The sequence below is a fragment of the Mustela nivalis genome (genome assembly GCF_964662115.1).
Source record: "Mustela nivalis genome assembly, chromosome: 2".
NCBI lineage: Eukaryota > Metazoa > Chordata > Mammalia > Carnivora > Mustelidae > Mustela > Mustela nivalis.
In genome coordinates, this window is record NC_139021.1 from 19,593,838 (window position 1) to 19,606,517 (window position 12,680).

A 12,680-nucleotide genomic window follows, 5' to 3' on the forward strand; every position below is an offset into this window, starting at 1 on the left:
CTTTGTCAACAGTAGAAATCATAGATCTTTTCCTGTCATGTTATAATTGTTAGCAGATATTTTGAAATACCCTGCACTTATCACCACCTCAACATTACTATAATAGACCACTGCCAGATCTCATTATTTAATGTATTAATAAACTAGCACATATATTGGCATATCATAATTTTTAAATATTTTTTATAACTGCATTTCATTATAATTGGTTTTCTATGTAATTCTGTATATTTTATTTTGTGCATATGAAAGCAGTTTCTCAAAAGAGGACGTATAAGATTAACTAGGCTGCCCCAGTGTCTAAAAAAAATCACCACAGAGGTTAAGAAATTTAAAGTTGTATAATCAGTAGCCTTTTCTTTGTTGTAGCATGGTCACCAAGACAAGAATAAGTTCAGAGGAAAGCATAGAAATTTAAAGTTAGGGAAACTTGGATTTTTGTCAGTATTTTAGTGATCATAGAAAATCACATAACCTTTTGTGTTTTAATATGTAAAATGATGGTAATAGTCCTTAACCAGGTTGGTTGTGAGGATTACTTGAAATCAAGTTTCATAAATACTAGTTCCTTTCACTTTCTTCTCCTGACTGCCTGCTATGTGGCAGTCCCAGCATATGATTAGAGCATTGCCATGGTGTGTAAATACTATTTACACTGAAGGCTTTTACTTTGGTTCTGCCCATTTATTTAGCTCTTGTATGTTTAATTTTTAAAGGCAAAAAAACTCTGGAAGCAATATACCTCCCTCCCACCAGTTCCTCTTAGAAAATAGCCATAACCACTTTTTCTCTGTGTGTGTGTGTGCCTTTATTTATGTATGGCATTACCAAATGTAGTTCAGTCATACATACATTACTGTGGAACTGCCAAATTGACAAATACTTTTAAGTTTTGATATGCCATGTTATTAAGCAAGTGTAATGACTACCCTTACACATTAATTGTGAGAGTGTAATTTGGTACAGTAATTTTGGGTAATTTGTTGGTACCAATTAAATAGCCATTTAAAGTAGGTGATTTTGAGATTCAGTAGTTGTATTTCTAACTCTGTTGTAATAGAAATTCTACTTCTAGACATTTGCCATACAGAAATACTTGCACATGTGTAAAAAGACATTCACTACAGCATTATTTAAAATAATGAAAAATTTTAAACATCTTAAGTGTTCATGTGAAAACAAGGTCTTGCTTACAGAAAGCACACCCTGGGTTCCAACTTCATTTAGACAAGAAACATATACATGTGAAAACAAGAACATCTTAAGTGTTCATATATGTTATAATTTTTTTTTACTAGACTGTACTTTTCTTTTAATGATTTTCTTTTAATGGTAATGATGATGATCATTTCAGAATTTAGAATTTTTACCTAGTCAGTCTGGTCTTTGTCCCCTGGATTTTATTTAGTTAGTTTTTTTTTTTTTTTAAGAAAGATTTTTCCCACCCTAAAATAGGACAAGAAATTTTTTCCTTCTTCTAGTACTTTTATAATTGTTTTTGTTATGCAGTGCACCTGGAATTTTTTGTGTGTATATGGTTTAACCTTGGAATATTGGTTAGAATTGTATTAATTATAATGATGAATTTGGAGAGCACTAAAATATGGACATTGTTCTTATCTAGGAGCTTGGATTTGTTTTTACTAAAATTTTCCTTTATGTTTTTTCATGAAACTTCATAATTTTCTTGCAGTTAAATTTATTTTTAGAAATTTCCTACTTGTCTTGCTCTTATGCTAAGACATTACTGAGTTATATTATCATGATGTGGCCATGAAACTTGTTTATTTAACACAAATTTGTCTTATTAAGTACAGTTGTTTATATTTTTAGTCCGGCATCTCATCTACACTTTTCAATAAAGCATCCACATACACTTTCCTGGGAATACTACACTATGTTTCAGTGTAAAGCTCACCTCGTGATGAGATTGATTGAAAATAGGATCAGTATGGAATTCATGCTACAGGTAAGTAGTATTGAAGTTAAGGACTTAACAGTTACAAAGAAAGATACATTCTATTTATATAAACTGAATGCTATTCTGTAGAATAGGAGTCAGGCCTCTGGGATTGTAGGAGGAATTCTGTTTCTAATTAGCTGTTTGCTCACAAAGTAATCTGTGCTTTTCGTTTGTTTCCTCAGATGTAGAATGAGTATCAACACTTACCCATTTAATGCCGGATTGTCATGGTTATAAAATTAGAATGTGGGAATGAAAGTAAAACCTATTTGTATATATGATTTTGTATTTAGCATTATTTAAAATATTAAGGGTGAACTGCCACTTACGAGTGTTTTCAATAAAAAAACCCAAACCTGTCTAAAAGATGTTTATTTATGCTACTATTAAATTCTGTCATACATTTTAAGCAACTTTTGGTGTAAATAGTTGAGATCTAGTGGTTGAGGTAGTAGAAGTAAGATGTATTGTAAATGGTCAGCTATTTTTTTTTTCCACTGATAGCATTCTTACAGGTGAGTGAAAAAATTTTTTTTAGTAATTTTTAAAGCATTTTATGTTTGCCTTAAAATTAAGTTTCTTTAATCTTTCTGTCCTTCACCATACCTTTAAAGTGGAGCAATATTAAATGAGAGATGGTCCATAAAGAAACTTGTAGAGCTGTGTAAGTCTTAATGAGTGTTCTCAATTTGCAAAATGTTTAGTTTCTTTGAAAGTTCATGATACAATAAATTATAGGTGTTATATATTATTGTTATTATAATCCTTAAAAACAATGTTCATTGTTTGCCTAGGACATCATTAAAATTGATTTATATTTTGAGGAAGAACAGATTTATAGTCTGGCTGTTTAAATCTTTGCATACTTTTATTGCTAATAGTCTTTAACTAGATCTGCCTATATAGTAAGATATGAAATGTATTAATTATGTAATTTACTACAGTTAAGTCATAATGCAAAGTGGGTATAGTACAGAATTAAAAACAATGTATATTGTGTTACACAAACTTACTAAATGACCCTTTTCATCCGTACAGGTCTTCAATAAACTGCTAAGTTTGGCTAGTACTGCTTCATCACAGAAGTTCCAGTCACATATGTGGAGTCAGATGTTGGTTTCCACATCTGGATTTTTGAAATCCATCTCAAATGTCTCTGGCAAAGACATCCAGCCTTTAATAAAGCAGTGGGTGTATCCTTTTCAGTAGCAGCTCACCAAGGAGGGGAAGGGAATAAAGTTATATGTGTCAGGGGAAGGAGGCAAAAGAAAGATTTGGGAGACCAAAGGAGAACTATTTAAGTTGCTAAACAGTAGTAGAAATAACTAGGAACTGTAAATCATTTCTGCTGAGGTACCTATTAATCATTGAGATATACACACATATATGTTTATGCTTGTAAAATTTGGCATATTTTGAATTGCTTTTTAGTATGTGAGTATTGCAGTAGGCTTGATGGTGGGGGAGGTGAGTAATCCACCAGAAAGGCCTGGAGGACGGCTCGTTAGATGTAGCGGTCTGGTGGCTTTTAGATGTGGTTAGGGGTTGGCACAACTTAAGTGCTATCTGGGAACTTTTCAATTTTTACATTTTTTTTTATATCAAAGAACTATTATATTAATAACCCAGTACAGTGGTTTTACTTCTTTCAAAACACAAATTTGTTAATATTTCAGAAATTTTGTTTAAATCTGGGGAAACAGTTTTCACAAAAATTTTGAATACTTTGCCACCTGGTTTACCCTGAAGTGTGTTCTCAGGCCTTGAACTGGTGAGAATGTGTCTGAAAGTTATCACCTACTATAATGAGTCAGTTATTTTGTTTAGTACATATTCATCTCAGAATTCAAAAGTTCCTTTACAGTTCTGTAGAGACCAGAGTGGAGTGGTAAAATTTTATGGAAGTTTTGCATTTAACAGAAAACGAAATGTTTTGGAATTAGAAATAAAGCAAGATTATACATCCCCTGGAACTCAGAAATATGTGGTAAGATTTTTTTCCAAGTGGCCTTTTTTACTGCTTTCTTCCCTGTTTCAATATAGGAAGAGCTTATGGGTGGAGAACTGATTAGAAGATATATGAGATTTTGTTTGCAAAGGTGGAAATTGAGAAAACACAAACTATCAATGATGGAGGTTATGATGGAGATTTCAGGGGACACAGGTTACCCCAGTTCTCCCCTCCTTTGGTGCCAACTACCTTTCTGTGTCTCCTGATACAAATCTTCCATAGTACTGTTTTATATCTTGAAATACATACCTGTACATGTAAGAATACATACATAGTATTTTTCTAACATTATCTTTAAACACTGTTTCTTTTTAAAGGGACCACTTAAAGTGACAGTGCAGGAGTTAGATGGATCTTTCAATCATACGTTGCAAATCGAAGAAAACAGCCTTAAACATGATATTCCCTGTCATTCCAAAAGCAGAAGGTAGGCATTGAATCATAACTTTAAACTGCAGTTGATAATTAAACTGAAAGTCTCACAGATTAAAATGCCAAAATAAAAATCCCAATATATACCCAAGTTTCAAGTAAAGAACATATTATCTGGTATCTTTTTTTCTTCCTTCTATTTCAAGTTGGTATTACCAAATATTCTTTATTTGCTTTCTGTTCTTGACATTTTTTTCTTTGAATTAGTTAATTTAAAAACTTAGATTTAAGAATCTTTATTTTATAGGGTCACTGGGAGGTGGAATAGAAGTTTGCTTTTTTTTGGAGTCAGGAAAAATTCAAGGCAAATTGCTTGGTTTATTAGTCCCATTGGATTAATATCTATAGTAAACATTGGGGAAATAATCATTAAATATAAAGGAAGGCGCTGAATACCTATGTCATAAAAATCCGCTGCATTTTCTTTGCTTTATGTTTCTCCTTTTTTCTGTATGCCTTTACAGAACATTCTTTTTTTTTTTTTTTTTTAAATTTATTTATTTTAAGTAATCTCTATACCCAGTATGGAGCTTGAACTTGCAACCCTGAGATCAAGAGTCACATGCTCCTCCACCTGAGCCAGCCAGGTGCTCCTTCATTTATTTATTTTAAGCAATCCTATACCCAACATGGAAATTGAACTCATGACCCCAAGATCAGGAGTTGCTGAGCCAACCAGGTGCCCCTTAAAAAACCTTCTTGTTGGGGCACCTGGGTGGCTCAGTGGGTTAAAGCCTCTGCCTTCTGCTCAGGTCATGGTCTCAGGGTCCTGGGATCGAGCCCCGCATCAGGCTCCCTGCTCAGCAGGGAGCCTGCTTCCCCCTCTCTCTCTGCCTGCCTCTTTGCCTACTTGTGATCTCTCTGTCAAATAAATAAATAAAATCTTTAAAAAAAAACACAAAAAAAACCCTTTTTGTTGTTTTTCAAAAAGGCACATTGTCATTTTCCTTTAAAAGTACCTGTATCCCTGGGGCTATTAGTACATTATATGTTAATAAAAAATAATAAAGTATTCAACCGTTCATCTTCAATGTAGTATATTTTTTCTTTACCACTGTTATTAGCTATTAGCATGTATTCTGAATAAAAAGCACATTTTTGTGCTTTGCTGGAGGATTGTGTAGTAATATCAGAACTTCAGAAACAGAAGTTTTACAGTCACGACTACATTGAGGTCATGTCAGACAGATGAGGATGTCAGTTGATTGTGACGGCCTTCAGAAACTTGACTGTGAAATTTCCCTGAAACCATTTTTTCTCTGCAAAAATTCTTTCTTAGTTCAGGCTGAAATTTCTCTTCCTTTTGTTCTGTTTCTGCCTTGGAAATTGGGAACATCCTATTGCTACCCTTTTCATAACATTGCCTCAGGGTTTTTTCTCTATAGTAACAGTATGTCCTTTGGGTATTCTTTGGTGTGAGGAACACAGGAAGACTGTTCTCTGTTCCTGTTTTAATTTGTAGTCTCCCAAGTTTTTAGTAGATTTTATCATTCAAGAGTAATTTTCATGGAAGTAGTTGCTTTTTGGAGGACTTATCCTAAATCTTTTTCATATTGATCAGTTGTACATGTTTATTAATATTGTTAAGATGTTTTATAGTTAACCACATACTTCATTTCGTATGGGATAGCTCCTTGCTCCTTGTCTCGGTTCAGGCCTGGTTATTTTTTCAATTTTTTTTATAAAGGATTTCTTTGTTGATAGATCGATCTTTTCTGTATATAATTGCAGATTACCAGTTTTTAGAAGTATATCCATGTTTTAACCAGGCATTTAGCTATATATTTTTGCTTTTTGTTAAGCTTTCATCAGGAAGAGTTTTGAGTATCATTGACTTCATTCCCTTCAGCTTCAAAATAGATTTTTTTTGGTGTTTAAATTCCATTACATTCACTATCCCTTCTTCCTTAAGCTGTCTTATAACATTGCCTGAAGTTTTTATTTTGAGCTTCAGCTGTTCTTATCTCCTTTCTGAATTGAAAATGTCACAGTTTGTAAACTTAACTTTTCCCTGAATGTAGGAATAAGAAGAAAAAAATTCCACTCATGAATGGAGAAGAAGTTGACATGGATCTTTCTGCGATGGAGTAAGTTACTTGAGTTTAAGGATGTAATATTGTATGCCTTGTTTTTTGTCTCGTTACTACACACACCTAAAAGTATGTAAATGTGTTGAAATTGGTGCTTTTAAAACTTTGAAAGTCCATAGAAGTGCAGTGTTTCTCAAACTGTAATGTACGTGTCAGTCACGTGCGGATTTTCTTAATATACAGTTTCTGATCTAGTACTTCTCTAGAGGGTCCTGATAGTCTGTATTTCTAGGGAGCTCTCAGATGATCCAGGTTCTTTTTGTCTTTGGTCAAGGCTTCAGGGCATTTTGAGGCTCCCCGTGCTTTCAAAATACAATTTAAATATCACTGTTCTAAATTTTATGTGGTAGTATTTACTGATTGGCAGTGTTTAATTTTTAAAAATACTATAACTCAGACTTCATTTTGCTCATCCATATTGTGCCTCTGTGTTTTTTTTTTTTTTTAAATATCTGTAATTATTTACTGGCTTCGTTGCCAAATGTTACTGCTGTTTATATATATATATATATATACACACATACATATACATATACATATACTTTTTCCATATCAAGTGCCTTTTCTGTAGTAAGCACCCATTAGTATTTGGTGAATTAAAGTAGTATTTTAGGTAGTGTCCTTTTGATGATGGTGTTGACATAGACTAGATTTTTTTAAACTGGGAGTTACTTTGACAAGAATGGGAGAATAAATTCATGATATGCCTCTGAACTATGATTTCAGAACTTGCTATTTGAAAAAGATGATCATGAATCTAACATTTTTTTAAAAAAAATATTAAAAATCAGTTAATTTAGTAAAATAAATTCATTTCTTAGTCACAGATTGATTCCAAGAAATGATGGCGTTTATAGCCATAGTCAGTTAGGCTGTAGGCCATGGAATGAAGAAATTTGATCTCATTCTTTTTTTTCACATTATATAATCACAAATCAAAATCCCCAAATTAATATTTTGAGATGGAATTTCTTTGTGACCACTGTCGTCTTATCCTTGAGGGATCTTTTAAGTAACATTAGTAAAGATTAGCTATTGTGAGAAAGTTTGAAGTACATTAAATCCAATGAGAATGTTGTCAGTGTGATTAAAAAAATACAGTAAAAGTTCAGGCAGTCTTGAGTATTGCATAGAGAAGAGAATCTGTTTAATAAATGCTTAGTTTTTATTTTAAAAATATATAAAATTGAATCAAAAGAAAATTTTATTTTCTTTCAGTGCTGATTCCCCTTTGCTGTGGATAAGGATAGACCCAGATATGTCAGTGCTGAGGAAAGTAGAATTTGAGCAAGCTGATTTCATGTGGCAGTATCAGCTCCGCTATGAGAGGGATGTCGTCGCACAGCAGGAGTCCATTCTGGCCCTGGAGAAGTTCCCTACGCCAGCATCTCGCCTTGCACTCACTGACATATTAGAACAAGAGCAGTGTTTCTACCGAGTAAGAATGTCTGCTTGCTTCTGCCTCGCAAAGGTGAGGTGATGCATAGTAGAAAGAAAACATGATTACTGCATTAAAAAAAACAAAAACAAAAACCCAAAAAACTCTGGTAATGAATTAGCATTTACTGAAGTCTTTAATTTTACTTGGTAGCTGGTCCCTCAAAAGCTTTTTTCCAAATATGTTTAATAAGACTGATTCAAAAGGAAAATATTTTGATCTGAAAATAGATAATGCATTAAAAGTTTGTAATTGTCGGGGCGCCTGGGTGGCTCAATGAGTTAAACCTCTGCCTTCAGCTCAGGTCATGATCTCAGGGTCCTGGGATTGAGCCCCACATCCATCCAGTTCTCTGCCCAGCAGGGAGCCTGCCTTCCCCTCCCCCTCTGCCTGCCTCTCTGCCTACAGAATGAACTTATACCAGAAGTTCAGACCAAGGTTTAAAAAAAAAATTTTTTTTATTGTCAAACCGAAAGTCAGATTTTAAAATTCTTTTTTTTTTTTTTTTTAAGATTTTATTTATTTATTTGACAGACAGAGATCACAAGTAGGCAGAGAGTCAGGCAGAAAGAGAGGAGGAAGCAGGCTCCTGGCTGAGCAGGGAGCCCGATGCCGGACTTGATCCCAGCACCTGGGATCATGACCTGAACCGAAGGCAGAGGCTTAACCTACTGAGCCACCCAGGCGCCCCCGAAAGTCAGATTTTAAATTCAAAGAGGATTGCTCACCATTTTATTGAATTGCCAAACCCATCCTGTTAAAGCACAGAATGCATTTGGCAAGAAATTCCTTAGTTTGAGTGGTGCTTTACGTTAAAATTAGAGGAAATCAGTTCCTCTTAACTAGTCTGTGTGGTGATTATTTCATGTTGGTTTGGGTTTAGTAACCAGTATCAGTGATACATAACTTAAAAGATAGGTTCTATAATTTCACGTGCTAGAAAAGTTAATTTATTAAGAAAACTAAATATTTTTCTTTAGATGCAAAAAAACTGAAGGTAGAACAAATGAAAACCAGAAAAACGCAGACAAAAATTTGGCCAGAAATACTGGGTACCAGGTATTTTTAAAAAAGTATTGATATAGGTTCATTTGCATTTAGTGACTGCCCTGCCTTCCTCACTGCTAAAATCCATTTGCCCAGCATTTCTGAAGATTATAATGGTTAGATTCGTTTTGTCTTTAATGGTCACTATTGAGTATTACATTGCTACATCCTGCTCAGATATGTGAGGGACAGCATGGTATTCTTTGATAGATCATCTGCTAAGGATATGATTTCATTGCTTCTATAAAGATCTTTGTGATTCTTGCATGCTAAATTCTTAGCAGGTCCATGAAATTATAGACTGTTATTTAAAATTATAAATTATTCTTTTCAGACATAATTTCTATATACTCTAAAAGTTTCAGTAGCAATATATGGTTTTTCTGTAGAGCATTCTTGCAGACTTAAACATTAGCACTGTACTTGGCTTATTTTTCAGTTAGGGTAGACTTTAAAACCTTATTTAAAATTTATGGTGATGATTCTGTTTGGTAATTTGAAGTGTTAGAATTATATTTTCCTAAATGAAAAGGACAAACTTATTCAGAATAGAAGCCTTTTGCAAATATTTTTTTTTTAAACATAACAGAATGCTCCAACTTAGAAATTACAGAAAATATAAGTGTACATAAGAATGGGGGGGGGGTGAGTTAATTTTTTTTTTGGAAATGGTAATAAAAGGCTAAAATTATTAAATTTCTGAGAATTAAAATTGTTGAAAACAAATCCAATTGTATTAATAGATTTTAAGAAGCTATTTTATTTATTTAAAAATATGTTTTCAGTGGTAATGGAAATTACTTCATTCTAATTATTTGCAGATTGCAAATTCAATGGTGAGCACATGGACAGGACCACCAGCCATGAAATCACTTTTTACTCGAATGTTTTGTTGCAAAACTTGTCCAAACATTGTGAAAACAAACAACTTTATGAGCTTTCAAAGCTATTTTCTACAAAAGGTACAGTTTACTTTCTACTTTGTTATAATTGTTTTTTGCTGTTATCTGTGTATCTCAGTTGAACTTGGGGACTATTTAAATAACAGGTATGTTTACTTTTTTATAAAATGTTTGCCTTTGTTCTATTTTTGGTTCTTCAAAATGTTCCCCAGAGGCACCTGGTGGTTCAGTTGGTCAAGTGTTTGCCTTTGGCTCAGGCCCCGATTCAGGCTCCCTGCTCAGTGGGGAGTCTGCTTCTCACTCTGCCCCTCACCTGCTCATGCTCTCTCTCTCTTTCTCTCTCAAAATCAAAATCTTAAAAAAAAAATGTTCCCCAAATTTTAATTGATAATTCATTGAGATTATGAGCTGTGTGTAAGTCGCTGTCAACATTTATACTAAAGTAAACAGAAATGGATAATTTGACCTTTTGGTTGGTCATCTAGGGGATGGAGGTATGGGTGAGTCCTTCTGATGGCAGTCCTTCCAGAATGTGGACAGCCCTTCCGAAACAGACAAGTACAGTACCCATCTCTGGTTTCAGTCTTAGCTCTGTTCTCACTAGCAGTTTGCACGTGGATAAGTTTCTTAACCCTGTAAGCTTCAGTTTACTCAATTGTAAAATTTGTCTTTTTAAAAATCAAATAGACCAAGTATATAAAGTGTTTTTACACTATATCAGATAGAAAATTTTATATATATATATATATATATATATATATATATATAGAAAGTCACAGTGGTGTGATGGTGTCACTGTTTTAGGAAGGGATATGGAAATGGCAGGATTTTCAACATCTGGGCAATTTGCAAACCACTTGTAAAATGTTTTGATTGGTTTAATGATGATGATGATGATGAAGATGAAGGAAGGGGTGCCTGGGTGGCTCACTCAATTAAGCGTCCACCTCTTGATTTTGGTTGGCTCAGTTTGTGATCTCAGGGTCGTGAAATTGAGCCCTGCATCAGACTCTGTGCTAGGTGTGGAGCCTCCTTAAGATTCTCTTTCTCCTCTCCCTCTGTTCCTTCTCCTCTTCCTCTCTCTCTCTCTCTCTCTCTCTCTCTGTGTGTGTGTGTGTGTGTGTGTGTGCTCTATAAAAAAAAAAAGAATATATAATAAGGGCAGAGTTCAGATTAAGTAAATCAAACTGGAAAGAGGAATGAAGTTGAAGTAGAAAAAACTAACAAAGCCTATTTAATAATTTTGGTGTTGAGGAGTGGGAGAAAGACATGTCGTGGATAAAGCAGTGGGTTATTTTGTATTAAGGAAGAAGAAACTTGAGGCATGTTTGGCACAGAGAAAGGAATCTGTGGAAAGGGTGAGATGAAATATTCAAGTGGGAGCAAGTAAATATAAAAAAGAGAAGGCAAAGTCAATTCTAAAGATACAGGAGTGGGTGGGACGCAGTTGGGAGGTTTATTTTAGAAAAGATAACATTCCTTTTTCTGAGGCAGGTGGAAAGCAAATTGGAAGTGGGTGAAATGATAGATGTTGAGGGGATTATTAGGTAAGGTGAGGTTTATATTTGGCAGTGGGAGAGGGAAAAGATTACCCAGCCACATGGAGATACCTACTGAAAGCAGAAGTCATGATATAATTAGAATGAATTTCATCAGCAGAACAGATTCAGGATGAACCAGGTTTTGGGAAAGCCAATATTGGTGTGATCAAAGAAGTCTAGGTGACGTGTCATTTTAAAGGACTGAACATTCTCTAGTACTTAACTTGTTGCTCAGCTCTCTCTTGCCATTTCACTAATTCATGGTGTGGAGACAAGTTAATTTCTGTGTCTAACCAGAATGTTCCCTTCATTGTGCCATTGTGTCCATATACCTTATATTGTGTTTCATATTGGGAGGTGTGTCCCATTAGTGAGAGGGATGAGATCAGTTTGTAAGTTTTGGTTTGTTTGTTTGTTTGTTTGTTTTGTTTTTAAATAAAATAGTAGGCAGTATCAGAAGGCAACATATCTTATAAGGGTATAAAGTGTTTGTGGTTTTAATTAGTATACATGACATTTGTGTGTGTGTAGATTGGGATGTAAATGTATTTCTTATTGTGGGTTGCAGTCAAAAAAGTTGGAAAAGTAATGCTTGTAGACCAGTTTCTTTCACATAATACTTTGGTGCCAGAAAAGACAGAAAAGATTACTGTAAGTCAAACCTGAGTTTCTTAAGGGCAGAACAGGCATTAGGCAGGTATTTCTGTGGAAAAGAACCTTTCCTTCCGTTCATAGGGCACGGACACTGTCTTCTGTTACATTGTGGTAACACTGACGGTCTTAGCGCTTCTACTCCTTCATGCAAGCAAAGGAGTTTACCCTCCTTTTTGTCCTGCAGTTTGGAAGATGCTGTTAGTTTGAATCAGATGAGAGCATAGTCCAAATCTCCCTGGGTACTGAGGACTGTGATGACTTCATCTGTGGTTCTTTCTTGAGTTTAAATAGCTTGGTTTTACTGGTAAAGGTTACCACTGTGTGAGTCAGGTTTCCACTTCTTTTCCTCAGGAAAATTCCCTGTGAAAATCTGGAAAGGGAAAAGTTAGGCTGGATTTTGGGTAATATACCATTTTCTTTAGGTTGAGAGTGGGGGGGTACTGCAGAATCAGTGTCTCTCAGACTCGTAATCTCTTTCCTGTCTGTCGCATGCTTCCAGCCACTGTATCATCTGATCCTAAACATGGTTGTGAGGAAGCAAGGCTCTTAACTAGGCAGCTGGCTAAAATAATCGTTTTGGTAGTAGAGTAGGACTTGAAGAA

The 12,680-nt window shown here is 34.6% G+C and overlaps 1 protein-coding gene across 2 annotated transcripts in view; it reads left to right on the forward strand.

Annotated features, from left to right (window-relative positions):
• Positions 1–12,680, forward strand: part of TAF2 (TATA-box binding protein associated factor 2) — a 91,491-nt gene that overhangs the window by 28,650 nt on the left and 50,161 nt on the right. For both annotated transcript variants that reach the window (XM_082713751.1, XM_082713752.1), the window contains exons 11-17: positions 1,834–1,969; positions 3,002–3,156; positions 3,836–3,950; positions 4,292–4,401; positions 6,428–6,493; positions 7,715–7,967; positions 9,803–9,943. In XM_082713751.1, coding sequence (XP_082569877.1) covers positions 1,834–1,969; positions 3,002–3,156; positions 3,836–3,950; positions 4,292–4,401; positions 6,428–6,493; positions 7,715–7,967; positions 9,803–9,943 — 976 coding nt within the window. The remainder of the gene's footprint in view (positions 1–1,833; positions 1,970–3,001; positions 3,157–3,835; positions 3,951–4,291; positions 4,402–6,427; positions 6,494–7,714; positions 7,968–9,802; positions 9,944–12,680) is intronic.